Source organism: Mya arenaria, chromosome 2 (genome assembly GCF_026914265.1).
Source record: "Mya arenaria isolate MELC-2E11 chromosome 2, ASM2691426v1".
Classification (NCBI taxonomy): domain Eukaryota; kingdom Metazoa; phylum Mollusca; class Bivalvia; order Myida; family Myidae; genus Mya; species Mya arenaria.
In genome coordinates, this window is record NC_069123.1 from 53424743 (window position 1) to 53449206 (window position 24464).

Consider the following 24464-nt stretch of genomic DNA (forward strand, 5'->3'; position numbering starts at 1 on the left):
TATACGAAAAAGTATTATTGATGGTTAATCGATATTCAATACCTTCTCTCAGCTGAAGGACTGAGAGAAGATAATTTGGAAGTTTCTCATGAGTGTCGCTTCGTTTTTGGAGTGGAGTTAAGTTCAAGATAAACATTGTTAATTCTTTAACATTAAGCGGAAATGAAAACTGTTGACCGAAGATTGTTTGTTATATTATACTGTCATGTTGAAAGAATACAATCAATATACTTAATTGAGCATTGCGATCAGAGATAGTCGGATATCAAATACCACTTAAAGAAATCGAGTGTAAAAAGTGTGATATTCAATTCATTTTATTCAAAATGACTAAAATTGTGAATGAACATTATAAGCAAACTTGTTAAAAGGGTGAAAGTGCATTATTTGTGAACTGTATATTTCTTTTGAAACGTGTGCCGTTCTCATGCACGTGGACTTTATACTACAAAACCAAACATGAATAAATCAAACGTTTTGCGAAATGGCTATGTAATAAGTGAACGCCCTTGCATCGGACGACCATAGGAGCCGTGAATGCTTCAAGAGTCAAGTATAGTCTGAACGTGAAGGATTCAAAAACGAATCCTTCAGTGGCTTTGAAAGTTGACTTACATGACGACGAACGCACGGCCACCAGCACCAATGAAGCGGGGCAAATCGGCGGGTGCCCCGGCTACAGTGGCCTCCAAGGAGTCCGTTGAAGGTCAGTACTTCAACTACAGGCCGAAACTTGGAAAGATTGTGTCAATGTTTTTTATCACGGCTTGTTACAGCGTTCTTGACAAGGATTTTATTTCTAAATTGAATGCAGATTTTTGTTAACATACAAGATACTCATTACTTATATATCATGACAACATGCAGGAACATGGCACACCGTAATGATCAATCAGTATATCAAAATTTATAGGTTCCCATTAAAAAAATGTAAGCGCCATTATCTATAAAATACAACATAATCGTTTAACATGCGTAGTGAATGTAAAAGATTTGTTTGTATTTACCAATAATTGTAAATCCTGCCTTAACGTTAAATGGTTGAGGGGACTCGTAAGTGATATAATAGGCTTACCAATAAAGGTTCTATTGATACGTCAAATCTTTCCTTCGTATTATTAATGCAATGTCAATAAGATTTATTTCGAAAATATTGATCTTTAGTGACATATTGATCATTCTCAAAAATCATAATTCAACACAGGCTCTCAATTGATAATGAAAATAGATTCTGTTAAGCTTAAATGGTTTTCTTTTTCCGTTAATGTCAGGTTGTCAAACATTTTTTTATTCCTTCTGTAAACATTTGTAAAAATAAATTGTCAAATTTGTCAACATATTACAACTGTCACAGGAAATAATTGCCGGTAGCTGAATGGTTCAATGCCATATATATTAAAGCCACACTCTCGACTCTCAGTTTATTGTGTATATTCACAAATAAAGAAAAAATAGCTCGTTCCACAAGGTCTCTTCTTTTTTAAGTTCTGTCAGATAGCGAAAAGTGTCGGCAAAACAGCTAACTTTTTTCAGAGACTGATCAGTTTCACTTAACCTGAAAGCATAAACATCATTTTGAATGCTTACAACTTTCGGTGTTACTACTACTGCTACTACTGCTGCTGCTGCCGCTGCTGCTGCTGCGGCTACTGATTCTACTACTACTACTACTACTTCTACAACTACTACTACCGCTGCCTATTGGTGTATAGTAATAAGTTCAGCTTTTTAAATATATATATATAAATATATGACTGTAAAAAGCAACCAACCGGACCTATGTTTGCAGAGATACGCGGTCTGTGCAGACGAGTGGCCCCTTACATGGTGCGCCAATGGCGAGAAGTGTGTTCCTTTCTTGGTGTAGCAGACAACATTCTAGATGACCTCGTCCTCGAGTACCAGGGCCGACGCAAATCAGAGCTTGCATTTCAGGGGCTGTACCGATGGCAGGAAACGGCCGGTAGGGGCGCGCATAAAGACAAAATACTTAAAGCCCTGCAGCACGCCGGACTAAAACGAGCAGAGGGTAAGTCTTTCCTCTTACCGCCTCTCTTGCTACAAATTAACCACTAAAGTACGTTGAATGATAAAATGTAATGGTTTCTAATGGTTTTGTGTACCCGAGATATAAGGAACTTTTTTCCCTTTTTTCTGCGATCTTTATCAATGATAACTGTAATGTGGCCCGAATTACCGAAATGAATATAAAGAGATTTAACTAAAACGCACCAAAATGAGTATGTCGATCACAAATGACATTGTGTTTTAGATGAATACCGGGCCATGGACACAAGTAAGCGAAAGGTGCCCTACATGGGGCGTCCGGAGAACGCAGCTGCCCAGTCGGAAACACCCGCCAACAAGCAGGCGAAGCAAAAAGGTACAACCGGTTGTGACGGGTTTATGTATTATAAATTTGCGTTTCGAAAGTATTTATCAATTGACATGTCTGCATCACTCAAACCCCAAATTCTTAAGACGATGTTCGTTATATCTGAGTTCTACTGTAATATTTGGTCAAGGAGCCATATTGAATGATCGACTGATGAGCATCGAACCTTGGACTTGTTGGACTAAGGGGCGAACATTTATACCATATTTCGAACAAACAATCATTCCCCTATACTTGTGTCTGTAGATTAAGAAATACGAATGAGTATTCTGGGTTCATTCAAATATGTTGACTCTGTACATACATACTTTATTATAATAAGTTGCTATATCAATTACATTAAAACAGCACAGAAATCGTAAGAACCTTTTCTCTGATTGTGCAATATTTCATTCAGCTTCATGTAGTCACATATCAAATAAGGTCAGGTAGAGCTAGACGGTGCAATGCAATGACGTCAAATAGCTTTGTTTTCATTTGTGCATGAATAATTGGAATTAATATGCAACTGTACGTAGTTATTTTCTTCTCGTTTTAAATAAGATTTCGACTACATAGTTACAGATATCTTAACAATATGACCATTGCAAAGTTAAATACTTCATACATTTCTTTTGAGAAGCATGTCTGCACGATGAGATAACGTCGTCGTTATTCGTGTTTTTCAATTTGCTCCCGGTCGTCGTTTCGCTGATAACAAACAGCGGGACAATTCAAGGATATCTTCAAACTTTAACATCAATCGAATACATAAGTGGGTATTGCTGCGCCCTGCATGATACTTACTTTTAAAAAGAAAACATACCATATTATAAATAAGAAAGACAATTGATGCAAAGCATCAAAGGGCGCCGTTTAATTGTTTATGCATTTGTTATATATTGAAATACAAGGAATGTCAAGGCCAACAAGCATATTATGGTGCATCGAACCGCATCAATGAAATTCTCAAAATATTTGTAGTATTCTGCCTAACAACATAAACTAAAGCATTTAAGTTAAAGAGTTTCAAGTTGAAGATTTCATTAGGGGTGATACATTAAATTAATGAACACGCCAGATTTAGGGTGCTTGTGCACTGTATTTTTTTTGTCCTTGACACATATCCAAGTTTTATTGCAATACCATAAGTAGTTTTAAAGAAAAAGCGGCAAAGGGCAAACATACTGTAATAAGCTGAAATACAGCTAAAGTTATTGTGCACTACAATTCCTCTCGTTGTGCTTTACCATTGAATACTGAAATTCCAAACAGTAGTTTTCTAGTTATGCTCCGGACAGGAAAAGGTCCAAAGGGAGTAATCCATAAAGGGGTGATATGAAATACCAATTTAACATTTTCTGAAGAACTTTAATAAACATTATCATTTCGTCTGAAAGTTGCAAACATAAATAGTAACAGGAGATCTATTATTATTATTATTATTATTATTATTATACCCCATTTATATAGCACTTTTATCATAAAAACATACGTTCAAAAGTGCTTAACAAACAAATATAAGTATATATACAAAAACATATATAGAAAGAATTTATAAGGCAGATGCACATGATAAAAATAAACACTACTGCTACATACAACCAATCTTTAAAACTCATCAGAAGGTATTAAAAAGTATAAAAGATAAGAAGCGATACTAAAACAGTATATGAAAACAATAATCCTTAAAGGCCATTATTACTTAAACCACGGACCTATGTTTATAGGTCCGTGTTTAAACTGAATTAATAAAAGTGTAAGATTTAGGAAGTTCCCGCGAAAACATCTTATCACATGACCAACTCGACCAATCGTTTTGTGCGCACTGTGTAGTGTTCTAAAAATAAAACAACTCGGGGGCAATCGTAATGAAATTTTACTTATGTTACATTCACCACATTCACAAATAAAGTAAGGTGAACTTTTTATTCCGATATCGATTAAATTGAAGAAACAGCTTACCTCATGGTTTATCAATGTAGAAAACATAACAAAACAAAATAAAAAATAATTATTCCCATTCACATAAATACCGGTCCTAGTGATCCCTGATGATACTAGACATATTGAAATAAAATAAGGTTTTTTTCTTAAATTAAAATAAAATTAGTGTACGTATTGGGAAATAATATATGCATGTTTAAGTTTATATATATGATTGTATCTGCTAGTTGCGGCTACCATCTATTAAATATTGATTATGACACATATCTAAATTACATTGTTAATATGTATGGCCTAACACAGTTTTATATTTTGTCCTAATCCTATTGTTAAACGACCATCGATAGTCATCGTCTTATCAACATTACATGATTGTATACTTATTTTAACGCATTGCTGAATAATTATTTAAAGTTTAACCGTAAATGTATAACTACTTGTCCCATCTGAACGTAGTTGATTTTTTTTACAGTTCTTCAACATATGTTTTACTTATTTCTCTTTCCCTTTTTGTCTCATTACTTAGCCACACCCCAGGAAACCCTTAATATGCTTATATTTGTTTCTCTTTTGCTCCGATCGCAGGTTGTACATGTTTGTCTGTATGTTGTATTGTATCCGCATAGGTGATTGATCTTCAAGCATATAGATCTGCGATCGGACTTTTTTATTGTAAAACACAGCGCTTTCCAACGACTTCAAGTATACGAGTACATTCGCTGGGTAGCCTTGTTCTGAAACTTATATTTTATATATTATTCATAAAACAACTCCTGAGCACCTGGCTGCATATACAGGCCGTTAATATTCCCGCGTCCTTTTCAGGCATATTTGCTTTGTTTGGCACGTTGTCAATAGTAACTCGTTTTGATAACGATTTTGCGGATATGATGTATTTAAACGACCCTCTTTGCGTTTTGGTTTTGTCTGTTTCAACTGCATTATACAGGCTGCTTATTATATCTGGTGATATTGAACAAAACCCCGGTCCAGGAGACACAAACAATTTCAGCTTCTCACTTTTTCATCAAAATATCCGTAGTATACGTATTAATAAAATCGATTATGTCAGGGACAATCTGTCAGATTTTAACATACTTTGCTTTACGGAAACGCATTTATCACACGAAATTCTAAACGGAGATATTGCTCTCGAAGGATTTGATACTGTTTTTCGAAAAGACTGTTCATCGTACTCTGGCGGTCTTCTCATCTATACGTCATCGGTCTACAGACCGAAACGATTATTTGATATTGAAAATATTATACCAGAATCTATTTGGGTGCAAGTTTATGACAGATCAAGTAGTTATATAATTTGTAATGTATACCGCCAACCCAATACATCTGTTGAAATGTGGGAAAGATTACATTTAGGCATTGAGAAGGCTTACGAAATTTCGAACCAAATCATCATCGTAGGTGACATAAATGAAGATCAACTCAATACTTCAAATCATAAATTTAAGGATATTCTTCTTTTAAATAATTTGACAAATATAATTAATGCTCCTACGCGAGTGACAAATACCTCTGCAACACTTTTGGACCCAATCGCGATAAGCAATAACATAAAACTGCATCACGCTGGCATACTTGATTCAAATAACTCGATCAGTGATCATCTAGGTACTTTTGCATACATTGATTTTAACTTTCCGGAAAATAATACTTACCAAAGGCGAGTCTGGAACTATAAACGCGCAGATTTTACTAAACTAAATGACCTAATTAATAATTATGATTGGTCTTCTTTACACCCGCTTGATATAAATACAGCAACACGTAAATTTACAGAAATATTCATAAACTTAGTCAAACAATGTATTCCAAATTATTTAGTTACTATACGATCCGACGACAAACCATGGTACACAAACGAGATTCGAAAGTTTTCAAGACAACGCGACAGGTTAAAGAAGGTAGCAACCGTAAGTGGTAAAACATTAGATTGGAATAAATACAAAACTTTTAGAAACAAAGTTAATAACATGAAAAAGTACGCTAAAACAATTTTTTATAACAACATTGAGGAGTCTTTAAATGATTTCAAAAACAACAATCAAAAACAATATTGGAAGACCGTAAAGCTCTTAACTAAAAGCAATACAAACTGTGACCAGAATATACCACCACTGCAAAACAATGACCAGTCATTTTCATTTACTGACACCGATAAAGCAACTACTCTTAATAATTACTTTTCGTCAATATCTACTGTTGATGATTCAACTTCTTCTCTTCCTCCATTTGCCTCTAAAACCAATTCCTCTTTTACCAATATTATTATTAATGAACAAGAAGTCACAGACATTCTTGGTATTCTGGATATAAATAAAGCAACAGGACCTGATCAAATATCTCACCGTATGTTAAAAGAAACAAAAAATACAATTTGCAAACCACTCACAATATTATTCAACAAATCGTTAGTAGAGACCACTTTTCCTAGCGATTGGAAGTTAGCTCATGTATTGCCATTATTCAAAAAAGGTGAAAAGTATTTGCCCTCAAATTATAGACCAATTTCCCTAATTAGTTGTGTTGGCAAGGTTATGGAAAGAGTAATACACAAACATATCCATAATTATCTTATACAAAATAATCTCATATTCAAAAACCAATCAGGCTTTTTACCAGGACATTCGACAATATACCAGCTCGTAGATATGTATAATCAAATTTGTAAATCGTTTGACGATAAAAAGTCAACATGTATTGTATTCTGTGATATTAGTAAAGCATTTGATAGAGTATGGCATAAAGGTTTATTATTTAAATTAAGAAAATACGGTATCAATGGTGATGTTTTAAATTGGCTTTCAAGTTACCTTCAAGGTAGATCTCAAAGGGTTTTTGTAAAATCATCATTCTCTCAAAAAATGTCAATAAATGCTGGAGTCCCTCAAGGGTCCGTGTTAGGCCCTTTATTGTTCCTTATATATATTAACGATATAGCTGATCCGTTATTAAGTATAACACGCCTCTTCGCTGATGATAGCTCGCTAGCTGTTACTTCAACTGATGTTAATTACATTGAACGTACATTGAATCATGATCTTGATAAAATACATCGTTGGGCAGAGCAATGGCTCATAACTTTTAACTCTGCTAAAACGCAAGTTATGTTCTTCTCAAGAACCAATGATAACCGTCCAACTCTTATTTTCAATAACAGCCAACTCAACTATGTTGAACACCATAAACATCTCGGAGTAACACTTAGTGAGAATGGAAAATGGCATGAACATATTAACTCTATAATTAATTCTGCAGGCAAAGTATTGGGCTCTATGAGACTACTTAAATATAAACTGAAGCGGAACACTATTAACCAAATATATATTTCATACCTTCGTCCAATTCTAGAATATGGGTCAATAGTCTGGGACAATTGCACTAAATATGAGAAAGACATGTTAGAAAGAATTCAGTATGAGGCGGCAAGACTAGTCACTGGACTTACCCGTTCCGTCTCTATTAACAATTTATTAAATGAAATAGGTTGGGTATCTTTAGCTGATCGAAGAAAAATGCAAAAACTAATATTGATGTATAAATATAAGGGAGGTTACTTGCCACATTATTTAATTGACGATATGCCTCAACTTGTTAGAAATAATACCCCATATAATCTTAGAAATAATGATAACCTTGAAACACTGGCAAGAAGAACTGAAATGTATTCTAATTCCACGATACCATCCTCAGCGAAATTATGGAATGATCTTAACCCAGAAATAAAAATGTCTGACACAATAGCAGCTTTTAGATATCAGCTTAAAAAGATGTACAAACCCTCAACAGTCCCAAACTACTACTAGCATGGTGAGAGATTAATGCAAATTCAACACACTCGAATAAGAAACAAATGTAGCAATCTTCATGCAGATCTTTTTAACAACTTTCTACGTGACGATCCATTTTGCGAATGTGGCAATAGTTATGAAGATGCTGAACATTATTTCTTCAGATGTCCTTTATATGAAAATGCGAGATTAACTTTATTTACAAAAACTAGACCCTATCACCCTTTAAGTCCTGATAAACTCCTGAATGGTATAGACAGTTTAACTGATGACGATAATAGTAAACTCTTTCAACAAGTCCAAGCCTATATTAAACATACAGGAAGATTTCACCAGCAAACTACCTAAGCGAGTATACGAAATAGTAAATAGCCATGTGGAAGCATAAGCGCTGTAACATTTGATGTAACGCTATGTGAGGGTTGTGGTTGGGGTGTGTGCTTTTGTCTCCTTTATATGTTTTTTCTCTGTCCTTTTTTTTCTCTCGTCAGTTTCTTTTTCTTCTTCTATATCAATTCTTCATTTTCTTGTTTGATACAATGTTGTGTTTCTTCTCTTTTTTCTAATAATATAACGAATATTACTTATACACGCAAATTCACAAATTAAATACATTATATACTTTTAGCATATTATGCATTATGCTCTTTTTAGCATATACTACTTTACATACCAATCATCTTGTTAACTCTAACGAAACTATAAGGGGAGGGCCGTAACTAATGTTGTTGATAACTTGTGGCCCGACCCTTTTGCATACAACTTTGATAACATTTATTTCAAACTTTTCTATAAACATGTATGTAAATATTTTGACAATTGTAATAATGTTTATAACTATGCAATAAAATATTATTAAATAAATACCGGTCCACACATTTTACATTTCCGGCTCATGATTACAGGTAACCAATCGGAAAACTTAAACGAATCGGGAACAGTTATTAAACTTATTTGTCGTTCTTCCAAAATAATGTTTTGGAGATAAATTGAAGACAATATATTCAACCATAAATAGCATTTTAAACACCCATCTGGGAGTAAGATTACTGATCTATTATTGGTCCCAGCACCCATGCAATCGTCATCTATTTGCAATTTTGAATCATAATAAAATAACAATAAAACCCAACTGTCAATCAAACTAAAAACCGCTCCCACTAAAATAAATTCCATTTTCATTTCATAATAGGCGCGCACTTCAGTGCGCCGCCAATGATATTTTGTACCGTATACACATTCCTTCGATCACTCACTTCATGAATAAAAGCTTGATTCTCAGAATGGTCAGATTATTTTACTATACGAACATTTTACCAATAATACATTAGTACATTCATGCCAAGTTTAGTAGCATTGCACGGATGCATTATGACATATATACCATTATATATTATATTGTTAAACACTAAAATATTAGCATATAACTCTATTTTTCCCCTTGTTAAATCAATCGTAAAACATCGAAAGTCAATGCATTAAATCTATCGTGCTAGCAGTATCTTAAAAGAATACCTTTAAATAATTTAATTTCCCCACATTCTATGAGAAATTGTCAAAATCGTAAAAAAGAAAGTATACGTATGTTTTAATGGCTCGAGTACATTATATGATAGTAATTCGTTGTAAACTTGCATGCATTTTTTCCTTCCATAAAGCCTTTGCTGACCGGTTATCGCGGCCGAAGACTTCCCCTAGCGGCGACCAGCAGGATCCACGGAAGTCCACGAAGAAGCCTAAGTCTGCTGCGGTGGTCGCCTCTCAGACCAACCCACTTACACTTCAGGTGCCTGCCACTAAACCCACAGACAGATGTACGTGCATAGATTATTTATAATGTGTGGTTCTCGTAGATACAAATGCGCCGATACGATGAAGCCGTAGTACAAACATCGCATTCCTTGAGATTTTAACATCGTATACTTGTAATTGATCTAGGAAGTTTTACTTGTCTGTCTCTTCGCCATATATCATTTTGCACGCAAAAATACTGTTGGCATGTTAAACGTGATTTTTTTTTCATGTTTGATGTATACATAACTTTTATTCAGGCGAGTTGAAGTTGAAAGTGACTGTGAAGGGCGTACAGCGGCGGGGCCAGGCGGAGGTGGAGGCGACCCGTGACGACTTCCGGTCCACCAAGGACGACTATAAGCACACCTGCCACACCTTCGTCAAGCTCGTCTTGGCCAACAGGAGGTTCCACTTTCGGGAGCTGAGGCGTCTGCTCGACTTTCCAGGGATTTCTATTCAAAGACTTACCATCATTGGTTTCAACATCAACGTCTTCATCCTGTGTCATACTCTCGGCGCTTTCGAAATACTTCACCAGACCTATGTCACTGGACGCTTGAGTGCGCTATTTCACCGCGCCCTGGTCACCCAGCTCTATCTGGATAGGTTGTGTGCCGCCCAGCTGGAACTGTCGGTAACGCATGACGAGGCGATGACAAGCATGTTCCGGAACATTCTAGTTGAGAGAAGCTACCTAGAGCGCGCGGACTCCATAGCAACAAAACATCCGGTGGACGAGTGTGACTACTTCACATGTGACACGGATGACGAGTCCGATTATGGGAAAGCTCCGAATGCAGGTATGATTTGTTATACTTCGGTTATTTTCAACCAACTTCAGTATTAATGGTTTCTGTTTACTTCCAAACACGAGCAAATGAATTTAAACTTTGAATAACAGTAAAACGACCATTTTTTTCTTATTATTGCAACATGTTCAAATCATTGTAGAAATCTGTATGTTCAAATTTCAGATAAAATAAAATCCTTCGATCTCAGTGCATTGAAAGAAGACTTGAATAGGTTTATAGGCGACATGAAACAGCGTTTAGACACCTACAATGAGAATATCAAAGACCTGCTTATGACGCTACGTATAGTGGGACAGGGTAGCAGCCCCGAGATCTCGTGCCTAGATGACGTCATTGAATGCCTTGATTATCTCCGAAACAGCAAAAGTGTAGGTCAGGGCGGGAAAACGGACCTGTTCAGGGAATATCTGGCCATGGTCAACCAGATACGCCTTAAAGTGCAAGATATCAGCGAACAGGACTACCTGGTCAGCTTTGACACAAACCTTACGGGGGACGCAAGTGAAACATTCCATAAAGTTTTAAGTGAAATTGAAATAATGCTTCATCCAATATCAAAGTTTAAAGTTGACGAACAAGTTTTGAATGAAATTACTCAAACCGGTATTGAAAAGGAAATATTTGGTGGGTTAATATGTTTCTTGCCAAAACTGTTGCAACTTATGCAAGATCTTGCCGAATCTATTGAACGTGATGATACAAATAAGGACGAAACTGTAGACCTAGATACTGAACATAACTTTGTTGAAACTGGCGAAGAGAACAAAGAAAATGTGACTGGGGGTCAGGAGATAATTGAAAATTCAAAGACAGAACCGGTGAATAGAACAAGCAACGCGTCCGACCAGCAGGACAAACAGCTCAGGCCTTCATCTGCTGTGAATTATGTTGAAACATGGACACCTTAGAGAACAATATATCTTTTTTCCATCCCGGTTATACTAACTAAGCCATAGAAATAAAGACATTTGCCATCACTGGCACATACAACAAACACGGTCGTTACTAAAAGCAGTTTTAATTGTATAAAGAAAATAACATTCAAGAGGAAGGTATATGTAAATGCATGTATAATAAATACAATGTACAAATTGTATGATTGGCCAGCGTCATATACAATCTAAGCTACAAAAATATGCCATGTATTGAAGAGTTTCTTATAAAACACCTTCAAACATGCATGCTACAGTATATTTTTACATAAAACAACATTAAAACAATAATTATTGCGGTATAAAGGCGTTTCGAAACAATAATGCTCTGACATAAAAGTAACTAAATGTGAACTAATTACTCTATAAGAGTAAAGTGTATATCGGCAAGAAATAATATAATAACTCCCATATAAGCCCCTAAATGATAAAAAGTGCAAATAAAACTAAAATGGAATGGTAAAGCTTGTAAAAATTCAGGTTCTTTGTTGAATCCATAAAAGTGTAAAGTACCAATTAGTTTGTAGTTTACATATCTTCAAATATGAGCATATAATGCTGAGTATGCAGTGTTGGCAAAATGTTCATCTACAGGCAACAATGCCCGTTTATGAGCTTAAGCAAACTTACCAAAACAAAACAAAAATACCGGTATGGTCTGAGCATATTTATCACAAGCATGAATCAACACAACACTTTGTTACGGCATTAATACTTGGCCCATATTTCCTAGCTAATTTAACAGTCATGTTCATGGTTTTAGTTGCTGTTTAAACAAATTCATTCCATTGTGGTACACGTGTTCAGAGAGTAGATAAGAAGACGAATAATTCCATAATTCTTCGACGATCAGAAGCTGACCTTGATAACATCCTTGACCTGCAGAGCGGTAAGTATTACATAAAACACCCACAGGAAGATAACGAACACGCCTGAGGCAATCTTAGGGCCCTGGGGACCGCCCAGCTCAGCGCGCCCGAATACCGGAAGAAAGCGGCGAAGGAGGAGGAGGCCTAGCGCTATACAAGCGAACACCGAGTACACGATCACCGTGAAGCCTAGGGAACCCGCCGGTACTTCAAAATATTCACCCTGAAGCACACACAGAAAAAAAACATACATGTATTTTAAATTTAGTAAAGAACATGTGTAACGCGGTATTTTGGTAGCGGCTAGTTTTGATTCACGAAATTCGGCCTACAGGGTACATATTAAAAGATTGGAGTCGTGCAGTGGATTTTTTGCAGTTGATGACATCATATCTTCTCGTTTCTTCATTTGCATCAACATGATCGACTTGAATGGACGTTAAATCAATTAATCAATCAGTCTTCGTCGTTGCGCTAACCTTAATCGTTGATGGTTTCTTTACAAAAACATTTAATATTCCTTTACAAAAGTATCATTATCGATGTATGTTTTATAGTAACAAGCTGTTAGTATTTAGTTGTACTTCTCTATTTTACTGTATTTGTATTAGAAGTTTTGAATACATTTCCAAGTATATCAATAAGTTGATGTCTTAATTGCTTATTTGAATGAGCATAAAAGGGGCCACTCGAAATAGGCACAAAGGTTCAGCGGAAGTCCAATAAGTATTGACAGTTTAAATGTCTGTACTACTATGTCAGTCTACCGTCTCAATCGGAGTTTATAGTCCTAAGTCTCGACGTCCTGTGCGTCTGTCCGAAAAGTTTATGTCGCTTGATTAGCAAATACCTTTTCACTTACTGCCATGAAACTGCTTTGTTGTTGTTGTTGTTGCTGCTGTTGATGACCTTTTATTACATTCGTCTCTTTAAATGACTACCATGTTTCGGACAGTGTGTCCTTATCAACATATTTGTTTTGTATTGAATACAACAACTCGCAGCGGTTATTAGATGTGTTATTTTCTGCCGAGTCAGTGTGGAAATTACTCCCACAACTCGTCGCTCCCAATGTTATGCGGAACACACATTCAATATCTGGACACAATAACACCCCGCACTGTTAAACAAGTTCGACCATGTAGCAAAGTAAATCCTTATGTGATAACACGTAATACCAGTAATGCATTTAACCGTTTCAGTCTTTTTCGGTTTTATTCAATTATGTACACGCCAAAGCAGATAACACAATGGTTTAAAGCTAAATGTTGCCCAAGGCGTATATATACTTCTACAAAGTAAATCTGACTGGTCACATCACTATACCGCCTGTATCTGACCACACAGAAATGAGCACCATTTCCACTATTTGACACTATCAAATCTACTTGTGTACAATAAATGTTCCCATGCACTTTGTTGCAACGATTTGTTTTTACCTTGACTGCCCAGTAGATGGAGGCGATGGTCCAGGGCAACCCGAGTCCCAGGAACACGTTCACCGAGTTACTTCCGTTCACGTTCCCCACCGAGCTGTCAGCCGTCTTCTCGTTTAGCGCTGCCGTCTTACTCGCAAACGTGTCAGGCATACTCGTTCCTGAAAAGTTTAATGGGACAATTGTACATGTCAGGTGAACGATAACTTGCCTTGAAAAGCCCTTTAAATATTCTAATTAAGCCTTTGGGTTTTTTCTTTGTAGCATTTATTCAAAGTTCACATACCATGATATATAAAGTATACGCCGAAGAATTGTTTGCAACAATCGCGAACTTGTGCTAGTTTCACAAAAACGCAAATTTTAAAATGTTCCGCCTGCACTACTGTACTCCGACTTGACATTAATAATAACAATCCAATCGTAATCATTGCCTTGTTTGTTATGCGCCTTACATTTAAAACTTCTAGTATAATCAGGGACAATTACATAACTCTTGTTTAGGATAAATTCGGCAAACCTAACACTGCTTCCCTCTCTTCCCACACATCTTTCTCTACAACTAACAGTCTAGATTATTATGTTTCCACTTAAACAATACAATATACATGTATATATTAAATTCTTCTCTTAACGCTTTTCCTTATAGAACACTTTTTCTTGGTATTTAATCTGACATTTAATAAGAGGGCCGTAAGCGATGTTGACAAAACTCGTGGCACAATCCCCTTTCATGTTTGATTGTATATTGTTTGTTTCAGTCATCGATACTCTTATTTATATTAATGAAATACTGAACGTACCAAGCGCGACGAATGTGATGGCGGTAATGGCGTCGTCGAGCCCGATGAGACATCCGAATGTGCCCGCGAGGTCGTTTATAAACGTCGTGAGGAGCCCGATGACCCCCAGCGAAATGAGGAACGTCGGCCATCCGCCCCCGTACTTTGCTGGGGGTACACACGCGAAGATTATCTGTAGAGGAAGAAGAATGAATTAAACGCATACGTATAAATGTTTATAGATGGATATGCATGTAGTTATAGGTTAACGGACGCGTTAAATGCACAAACTACATGCGAGAAGACAATTGTTTACATTTTCACAACTTATATCATAAACATCGTCGACAATGAAGAAGTTAATGAAAGACAAGAAAAGCTCGCCATCTATAGAAATTCCGATAAGCAAAAAAGTTAAAAAAACAGATCATGGTGATATGATTTATAACATCAGGTGTGCTTAACTGAGTTGGGCATGCATCAGGCACAACTAAAGCACAACTAAGGTCATCGTCGGAATGTGGGACGAACCTTCCATCCAAAAGTGAAGAAGTGGAGGACGTAGTCGAGGAAGGTAGCGTTGTCGATATCACCGCCGTTGACGTTCATCGCTTCCTTGAACTGCTGCACCCACGTGGAGGACTCGAGCGCCATACCACCCATATTCGCCTTCGTCATATTCAATAGCCGACTCACGATGCCGTCAAACTCTATATGAATAAACACACGGTATATAATTATTTACTATGACGGGGATGATGAGGACGATTTGGGTAAATGTTAGCTTTAACGAGAATGATGAGGGTGGCGTGGGTGCATGTTAGCTTTGATGGGAATGATGAGGGCGATGTAGGTGCATGTAAGCTTTGATGGAAATGATGAGGGTAGCGTGGGTGCATATTAGCTTTGATGGGAATGATGAGGGTGGCGTGGGTCCATGTCAGCTTTGATGGGAATGATGAGGGTGGCGTGGGTGCATGTAAGCTTTGATTGGAATGATGAGGGCGATGTGGGTGCATGTTAGCTTTGATGGGAATGATGAGGGTGGCGTGGGTGCATATTAGCTTTGATGGGAATGATGAGGGTGGCGTGTGTGCATGTAAGCTTTGATGGGAATGATGAGGGCGATGTGGGTGCATGTTAGCTTTGATGGGAATGATAATGGTGGCGTGGGTACATGTTAGCTTTGATGGGAATGATGAGGGCGATGTGGGTGCATGTTAGCTTTGACGGGTATGATGAGGGCGATGTGGGTACATGTTAGCTTTAACGGGTATGATGATGGTGGCGTGGGTGCATGCTAACTTTGACGGGAATGATGATGGTGGCGTGTGTGCATGTTAGCTTTAACGGGTATGATGATGGTGGCGTGGGTGCATGCTAGCTTTGACGGGAATGATGAAGACCTCGTGGGTGCATACTAGCTTTGACGGGAATGATGAGGGCGACAAGGGTGCATGCTAGCTTTGAGAAGAATGATGAGGACGACAATGGTACATGTAAGCTGTGATGGGAATGATGAGGACCACGTGGGTGCATGCTAGCTTTGACAAGAATGATGAGGGCGACAAGGGTGTATACTAGCTTTGACAAGAATGATGAGGACGACAAGGGTGTATACTAGCTGTGACGGGAATGATGAGGGCGACAAGGGTGTATACTAGCTGTGACAAGAATGATGAGGACGACAAGGTTATATACTAGCTTCGACAAGAATGTTGAGGGCGACAAGGGTACATGTTAGCTGTGACGGGAATGATGAGGGTGACGTGGGTGCATGTTAGCTTTGACAAGAATGATGAGGGCGACAAGGGTGCATACTAGCTGTGACGGAAATGATGAGGGTGACGTGGGTGCATGTTAGCTGTGACAAGAATGATGAGGACCACGTGGGTGCATGCTAGCTTTGACAAGAATGATGAGGGCGACAAGGGTGCATACTAGCTGTGACGGGAATGATGAGGGTGACGTGGGTGCATGTTAGCTGTGACAAGAATGATGAGGACGACAAGGATGCATCCTAGCTTTGACGGGAATGAGGCGGGCGACGTGGGTGCATGTTAGCTGAAACGGGAAAGATGAGGACCACGTGGGTGCATGCTAGCTTTGATGGGAATGATGAGGGCGATGTGGGTGCATGTAAGCTTTGATGGGAATGATGAGGGTGGCGTGGGTGCATATTAGCTTTAACGAAAATGATGAGGGCGATGTGGGTGCATCTTAGCTTTAACGGGTATGATGGTGGTGGCGTGGGTGCATGCTAGCTTTGACGGGAATGATGAGGGCGACGTGGGTGAATGTTAGCTTTGACGGAAATGATGAGGGCGATGTGGGTGCATCTTAGCTTTTACGGGTATGATGATGGTGGCGTGGGTGCATGCTAGCTTTGACGGAAATGATTATGGTGGCGTGTGTGCATGTTAGCTTTAACGGGTATGATGATGGTGGCGTGGGTGCATGCTAGCTTTGACGGGAACTATGAGGACCACGTGGGTGCATACTAGCTTTGACGGGAATGATGAGGGCGACAAGGGTGCATGCTAGCTTTGACAAGAATGATGAGGACGACAAGGGTACATGTAAGCTGTGACGGGAATGATGAGGACCACGTGGGTGCATGCTAGCTTTGACAAGAATGATGAGGGCGACAAGGGTGCATACTAGCTGTGACGGGAATTATGAGGGTGACGTGGGTGCATGTTAGTTGTGACAAGAATAATGAGGACGACAAGGATGCATCCTAGCTTTGACGGGAATGATGCGGGGGACGTGGGTGCATGTTAGCTGAAACGGGAAAGATGAGGACCACGCGGGTGCATGCTAGCTTTAAAGGGAATGATGAGGACGACAAGGGTACATGTTAGCTGTGACAGGAATGATGAGGACCACGTGGGTGCGTACTAGCGTTTTAGGGAATGATGACGGCGACAAGGGTGCATGTTAGCTTTGACAAGAATGATGAGGACGACAAGGGTACATGTAAGCTGTGACGGGAATGATGAGGACCAGGTGGGTGCATGTTAGCTTCACGGGAATGATGAGGGTGACGTGGGAGCATGTTAGCTGTGACGGGAATGATGAGGACCACGTGGGTGCATGCTAGCTTTGACGGGAATGATGAGGGCGACAAGGTTGCATGCTAGCTTTGACGGGAATGATGATTGCGACGTTGGCGCATGTTAGCTTTGACGGGAATGATGAGGGCGACAATGGTACATGTAAGCTTTGACGGGACTTATGACAGGGATGTGGGTACAGCTAACCTATGACGGGAACGATGCCGTCAAACTTTGCAGGACTAGCGGGGAGGAAAATGAAGTAACCAATATACAGTTTTAAGTTGTAAAGTACTGTCGTGGGCGTTAAAGTTGATTGAGTGCGAAAAAGAATGATATACTTTGTTTCAACCCATACGTTGGCTAAACAAACAAATATTACACCATCCCGCATACTGTTTATGTGACCGAATATCCTAATACATCCTGTTTTGTCTACTCACAGATATCGGTGATTTTGTAATAGGGTACTATTACGATTAGAGCCCATAACATGTTAAAACAACGATAAATTATTTAAACAAACGCCCACAGTGATGAATACAGTAACCAGTGTCGATAAACAGTATTGTGAACTCAACTTTCAGTGAGCGCATGATATCGAACACTAGGAAGATGAAGTTTATTGTTAAACGCCCAACTCAAGTAATATATATATATATGTTTCACTGATCGTTGCCCCTTTCCCTTACCGTCGTCGTTGACGATGGTGACGATGGTTTTACGGATCTTGCCGAGCTCCGCTCCGCCGTCACAATCGCCAAGCTCGATAGCGAAACACTCGTCACGCTCCTTCTTCTGCAAGACAAAGGTGACGCGTGGATGTGACGTACAATAAATATTGGGAGTCAGAGCGATGGGTTTATCTGTAGTTTAAGAAAAATATAATATACAATATATAAACCAAGATTCAAACGTAAGAAATGAAGATATAATCCGCAGATACACGCACCTTGCTTTCAAAGAGTGGTATGTCGATGGTTTTGTTTATTTCCTGGTTGTCGAACGTGAGTAGACCCTCGCGACCCTGGTAATCGATACCCTCCTTCGCTGTGATGTCTGACGTACGCCATTTGACACTCACGTGACCGTCGCAGCCGTTGATGCGGTTCACCGGGATCCGTGCCACGTAGTAGCTCTCTTTTATCACCAAGCTGGGCTTAGCGAACTCCAGCTTTCCAGGTTCTATTTAGGAATAGACGGATTGTTTAAACACTTTGCCAGGGTTTACTTTACCAGGTTTTCCCATTAAAGAAACGGTAATACACCAGGTAGAAATGTGTCTGTATAATGTATGGAGTAAATATATTGCCAACTGTTACCAAGATACAGCAAAAACATCACGTTACAAAAAAAACACATCTCACAATGACATAAAAACAGGCACGCATACCGTCGTCATTAATGATGGTGACCTGGTTAATGGCCACGTTGCCAATGGCGACCTGTTCGTGGCTCTGGTCCTCTTGTACAGGAATGGTCAACCTGACGAAGAAGAACTCATCTGGTTCCCACTCGCAGTCGTCGACGATTTCGATGAAGACCTGGCGCAGCTCCTCGTTCTTTGAGAAGAGCACGTCCTCACTAAAGGGCTTATAGTCCTCGCCAGCCAGGGCCGTGCCGTTGATGGTCTCTACACTGTAAGGGCGTTAAAATACTTTGAAGGACAGTTAAATCATTAAAGGCAACAACGGACACACTGTAACAAACTAATAATGACAGTCGCAAAATGAACACCAGCCTTGAACAAAGCTTAGTATGGTTGCACGATTTCAATCGAAAACACACACGCGTAGAACAAAGTATTATTTAAACCTACACTAAGAAACCCCTCACTTTCAACAGCTTGACTTACCGGACGGTACAGGGCATGTCCTTCTTTCCATAGCGCCGGATGCCGATCCTGACCTTGCCCTCGTTTTCCAGTACGCTGACGGCGGCTGCAGTGAACTCCACCACCGCCTTCGAGCCGCCGGCCGTGTGGTCCTTGGATCGCATCGCAATATCCTTGTCTGCACGATCTTCTGGCGCAAGCTGAATGTTGTCGTACAGCTGGAAGAGAAAGGGTAACAGGTGATAAGATATAAGGAACAGTCACGTTAAGATTTCTAAATTAAAATGTAATGCATTACTTAAATGTATCTTTAAAGGCAAATAGTATAAAATAATAAAAAACGTTTCTGTAAATCGGGTAAATGAGCCAATATCGTGCATGTAGAAATGCTATAATAACACCCGTGTGGGCGAAATATTTTTAACTAAAGCGTATCAAATATCGTCGCTGGTGATATAAAATACTTATATTTAACAGTCAATGCACCATGACTATTTTTCATCATAACTATGGTAAAGGTATATCATTTGTATGTATAATGTACTGTATCTGATTCATATCTACGTGCGGAATCCTGCATAACTATGGTAAAGATATATCATTTGTTTGTATAATGTACTGTATCTGATTCATATCTACGTGCAGAATCCTGCATATCTATGGTAAAGGTATATCATTTGTTTGTATAATGTACTGTATCTGATTCATATCTACGTGCAGAATCCTGCATAACTATGGTAAAGGTATATCATTTGTTTGTATAATGTACTGTATCTGTTTCATATCTACGTGCGAAATCCTGCATAACTATGGTAAAGGTATATCATTTGTTTGTATAATGTACTGTATCTGATTCAAAATACGTGCGGAATCCTGCATAACTATGGTAAAGGTATATCATTTGTATGTATAATGTACTGTATCTGATTCATATCTACGTGCAGAATCCTGCATAACTATGGTAAAGGTATATCATTTGTTTGTATAATGTACTGTATCTGATTCATATCTACGTGCAGAATCCTGCATAACTATGGTAAAGGTATATCATTTCTTTGTATAATGTACTGTATCTGATTCATATCTACGTGCAGAATCCTGCATAACTATGGTAAAGGTATATCATTTGTTTGTATAATGTACTGTATCTGATTCATATCTACGTGCAGAATCCTGCATAACTATGGTAAAGGTATATCATTTGTTTGTATAATGTACTGTATCTGATTCATATCTACGTGCAGAATCCTGCATAACTATGGTAAAGGTATATCATTTGTTTGTATAATGTACTGTATCTGATTCATATCTACGTGCGGAATCCTGCATAACTATGGTAAAGATATATCATTTGTTTGTATAATATACTGTATCTGATTCATATCTACGTGCGGAATCCTGCATAACTATGGTAAAGGTATATCATTTGTTTGTATAATCTACTGTATCTGATTCATATCTACGTGCGGAATCCTGCATAACCATGGTAAAGGTATATCATTTGTTTGTATAATGTACTGTATCTGATTCATATCTACGTGCGGAATCCTGCATAACCATGGTAAAGGTATATCATTTGTTTGTATAATGTACTGTATCTGATTCATATCTACGTGCGGAATCCTGCATAACTATGGTAAAGGTATATCATTTGTATGTATAATGTACTGTATCTGATTCATATATACGTGCAGAATCCTGCATAACTATGGTAAAGGTATATCATTTGTTTGTATAATGTACTGTATCTGATTCACATATACGTGCAGAATCCTGCATAACTATGGTAAAGGTATATCATTTCTTTGTATAATGTACTGTATCTGATTCATATCTACGTGCAGAATCCTGCATAACTATGGTAAAGGTATATCATTTGTTTGTATAATGTACTGTATCTGATTCATATCTACGTGCGGAATCCTGCATAACTATGGTAAAGGTATATCATTTGTTTGTATAATGTACTGTATCTGATTCATATCTACGTGCGGAATCCTGCATAACTATGGTAAAGGTATATCATTTCTTTGTATAATGTACTGTATCTGATTCATATCTACGTGCGGAATCCTGCATAACTATGGTAAAGGTATATCATTTGTTTGTATAATGTACTGTATCTGATTCATATCTACGTGCGGAATCCTGCATAACTATGGTAAAGGTATATCATTTGATTGTATAATGTACTGTATCTGATTCATATCTACGTGCAGAATCCTGCATAACTATGGTAAAGGTATATCATTTGTTTGTATAATGTACTGTATCTGATTCATATCTACGTGCGGAATCCTGCGTATCTATGGTAAAGGTATATCATTTGTTTGTATAATATACTGTATCTGATTCATATCTACGTGCAGAATCCTGCATAACTATGGTAAAGGTATATCATTTGTTTGTATAATGTACTGTATCTGATTCATATCTACGTGCGGAATCCTGCATAACTATGGTAAAGATATATCATTTGTTTGTATAATGTACTGTATCTGATTCATATCTACGTGCGGAATCCTGCATAACTAGCAACTCTGTTTTCTTGCTTTTATAAAGGAAATCAAGAAAACAGACATAATTGTTGCAAAAAAACCAACAAATATATCACATTCTTTACGATATGTCTTCTCAAGATTGCATATGTAAGCCATTCTAATATACCTGGTAGGAGAAATTATTTATTTACGCTAAAACACACTGAAATTATGTTAATGGGGAAATCAGGTGATAGTGAAAGTAAGGCCCGAAGCAGCACTATTAGACGTAGGGTAGAACGTGTTCAACACTCGAACGGCAGTAAAAACTGTGAGATCAAACACACCTTTCGAGGAGTCGCTACACACTCACACTATAGAGAAATATAGTGAAATACCGGTACACATAATAAAACACACTCATGCAAAGTTAGAACGTCCAAACACCGGCATAACTATCACAACGCAATGATAGTGCTATTTCAAAAAGGAATTTCATATCAAACTGTATGCAGTCATTCATATACATTTCTACAGCTAGAAACCACTCAAAAGCATTATTACTCCACTACATTTTCCTAGCGTTTTAATAATTAGAAAATTAATTTTGTTAGTCAATACGAGGTCACACACACAAGAAGTGTCCAACTAAATGAACATGCAGACATGAGGTCAAGAAGACCCGTATGCTTCTTGCAGCTAAAACTAACCAGTAATACAGTACAATAACGACCAGTATATTAAGAAACCGAAAATAAAAATATACATCACAATGTTGGTACATTTACCCTGGGAGTTTGATGTTAATAGTTGGCCCCAGACTTTAACTAGGTGGTCACTTGTATACATGTATACGGAAAAAAGTGGGAAAGCATGCAAAACTGATACATGATTCTAGTAAACTCTGGTAAGAATCGCCCTGGTTTAGGAAAGATAAAGAACAGGGCAGTATTCATAAAGCATGTTAAGTCATTTCCTTACTTACGTCAACTTCTAAAAATGTTCATAGTCAAGTTCAAAGAAGTGTTTTAATACAATATATATGTGCCTTTTTTCTCAATGAGAGAATTAAGTCAATGAAAATATTATATTTCAAAAAGTATTAAGTTTTAATACCATATGTCAAATGAGCTTAATTAATTAGGAAAGTGACTTAGGTTAGGAAATGCCTTAAAAGTTAAAATACTTAAAGAATACCAGCCCTGGGTGATAATAACAAGACAGCACTGCAGCGAATATTGAATGATTATTGTATTGAAATTTAGTCTGATTACAGACACCTCCTGTATCCTTATGCCATTACAACATGCCAAACCCCCTTCTGATACAGAGTTATTAAGCATCAGATCAGTGAAATATGCTAATTAATTAATATAGTGTTCATCACAAGGAAGCATACGTTCTTTTTGTCCTAAAATAAAGACAGCGTAACAACATGTAGAGCTATTTCGGTATCGACGAGTTTTGGTAGTGAATTTCCTATAACATATTTTTGGAAATTTGGAAGAAATCATCATTTAAATCATCATCAACAACATTTTCGTCATCTTAATTGGACGTTATAACCAATAATCATAATCGTCACCCTTCGCCGTCCTCGTCGCCAAAAACGGCGTTAATGTTGTCATAATCGTAGTATTATAAAATATGTTCTTTATGTTTGTTGCGATTCTATTTTTGCAGTTTGATCATGGAACCAAGGCACTATTATTACTGCTGGCTGCTGCTGATAGATGATGATGATGATGATGATGATGATGATGATGATGATGATGATGATGATGATGATGATGATGATGATGATGATGATGATGACGAAGACGACGATGATGATGATGACGATGATGATGACGATGACGATGATGATGATAATGATGATTGTCATGCCTACGTTTTCGGTCAGTATGTCCATATCAAACGAGTTTTGGGAATCAAATAACATAACAAGGATGTAACTCGTCGATAACAAAATACTGCGTATCAGAGCTAAACTGCAAAAACTTCTCTAGAAAAAGCGGCAGAGACTTTAAAAATAACACTTTAAGCTTGTTGGTAATTACTTTGAGTAAAACATATATAAATTATCATCAAATCTGAGTTCGAATAAAAAAAATACAGAGAAGTGTTTGCAAAAGTTATGTTCACAACGCGGAATTGGTTTGAAATGGCAAACTGATTGGTACTTACTTGTAAGAAATTCAGGTTTCATAGTTTGAAAAAAGATACATATAAATGTATAAATATATATATACTTTATGACAGTATTTAAAACACATTCGGTTTATGAACAACTATAAATATTAAACAGGCATGTAGGATTGGAATTCCGAATGCCTTAT

The 24464-nt window shown here is 37.7% G+C and overlaps 2 protein-coding genes across 8 annotated transcripts in view; one reads left to right on the top strand and one right to left on the bottom strand.

Moving 5' to 3' along the window:
* Nucleotides 1-11894, top strand: LOC128210583 (uncharacterized). Its single transcript, XM_052914939.1, has 6 exons — nucleotides 1-706; nucleotides 1790-2029; nucleotides 2273-2383; nucleotides 9789-9944; nucleotides 10182-10724; nucleotides 10899-11894. Exons 1-6 carry the CDS (start codon nucleotides 616-618, stop codon nucleotides 11642-11644), a joined length of 1887 nt encoding a protein of 628 aa, XP_052770899.1. The 5' UTR covers nucleotides 1-615; the 3' UTR covers nucleotides 11645-11894.
* Nucleotides 11738-24464, bottom strand: part of LOC128210533 (sodium/calcium exchanger 3-like) — a 19664-nt gene continuing 6937 nt past the window's right edge. For 6 of the 7 annotated variants that reach the window (XM_052914891.1, XM_052914906.1, XM_052914899.1 and 3 more), the window contains 8 exons: nucleotides 19667-19863; nucleotides 19205-19449; nucleotides 18764-18996; nucleotides 18504-18609; nucleotides 15287-15465; nucleotides 14777-14948; nucleotides 13977-14134; nucleotides 11738-12760 (listed from right to left, as the gene is read on the bottom strand). In XM_052914891.1, coding sequence (XP_052770851.1) covers nucleotides 12518-12760; nucleotides 13977-14134; nucleotides 14777-14948; nucleotides 15287-15465; nucleotides 18504-18609; nucleotides 18764-18996; nucleotides 19205-19449; nucleotides 19667-19863 — 1533 coding nt within the window. In that variant the 3' untranslated portion in view covers nucleotides 11738-12517. The remainder of the gene's footprint in view (nucleotides 12761-13976; nucleotides 14135-14776; nucleotides 14949-15286; nucleotides 15466-18503; nucleotides 18610-18763; nucleotides 18997-19204; nucleotides 19450-19666; nucleotides 19864-24464) is intronic. The other variant, XM_052914914.1, reaches the window with a different exon arrangement.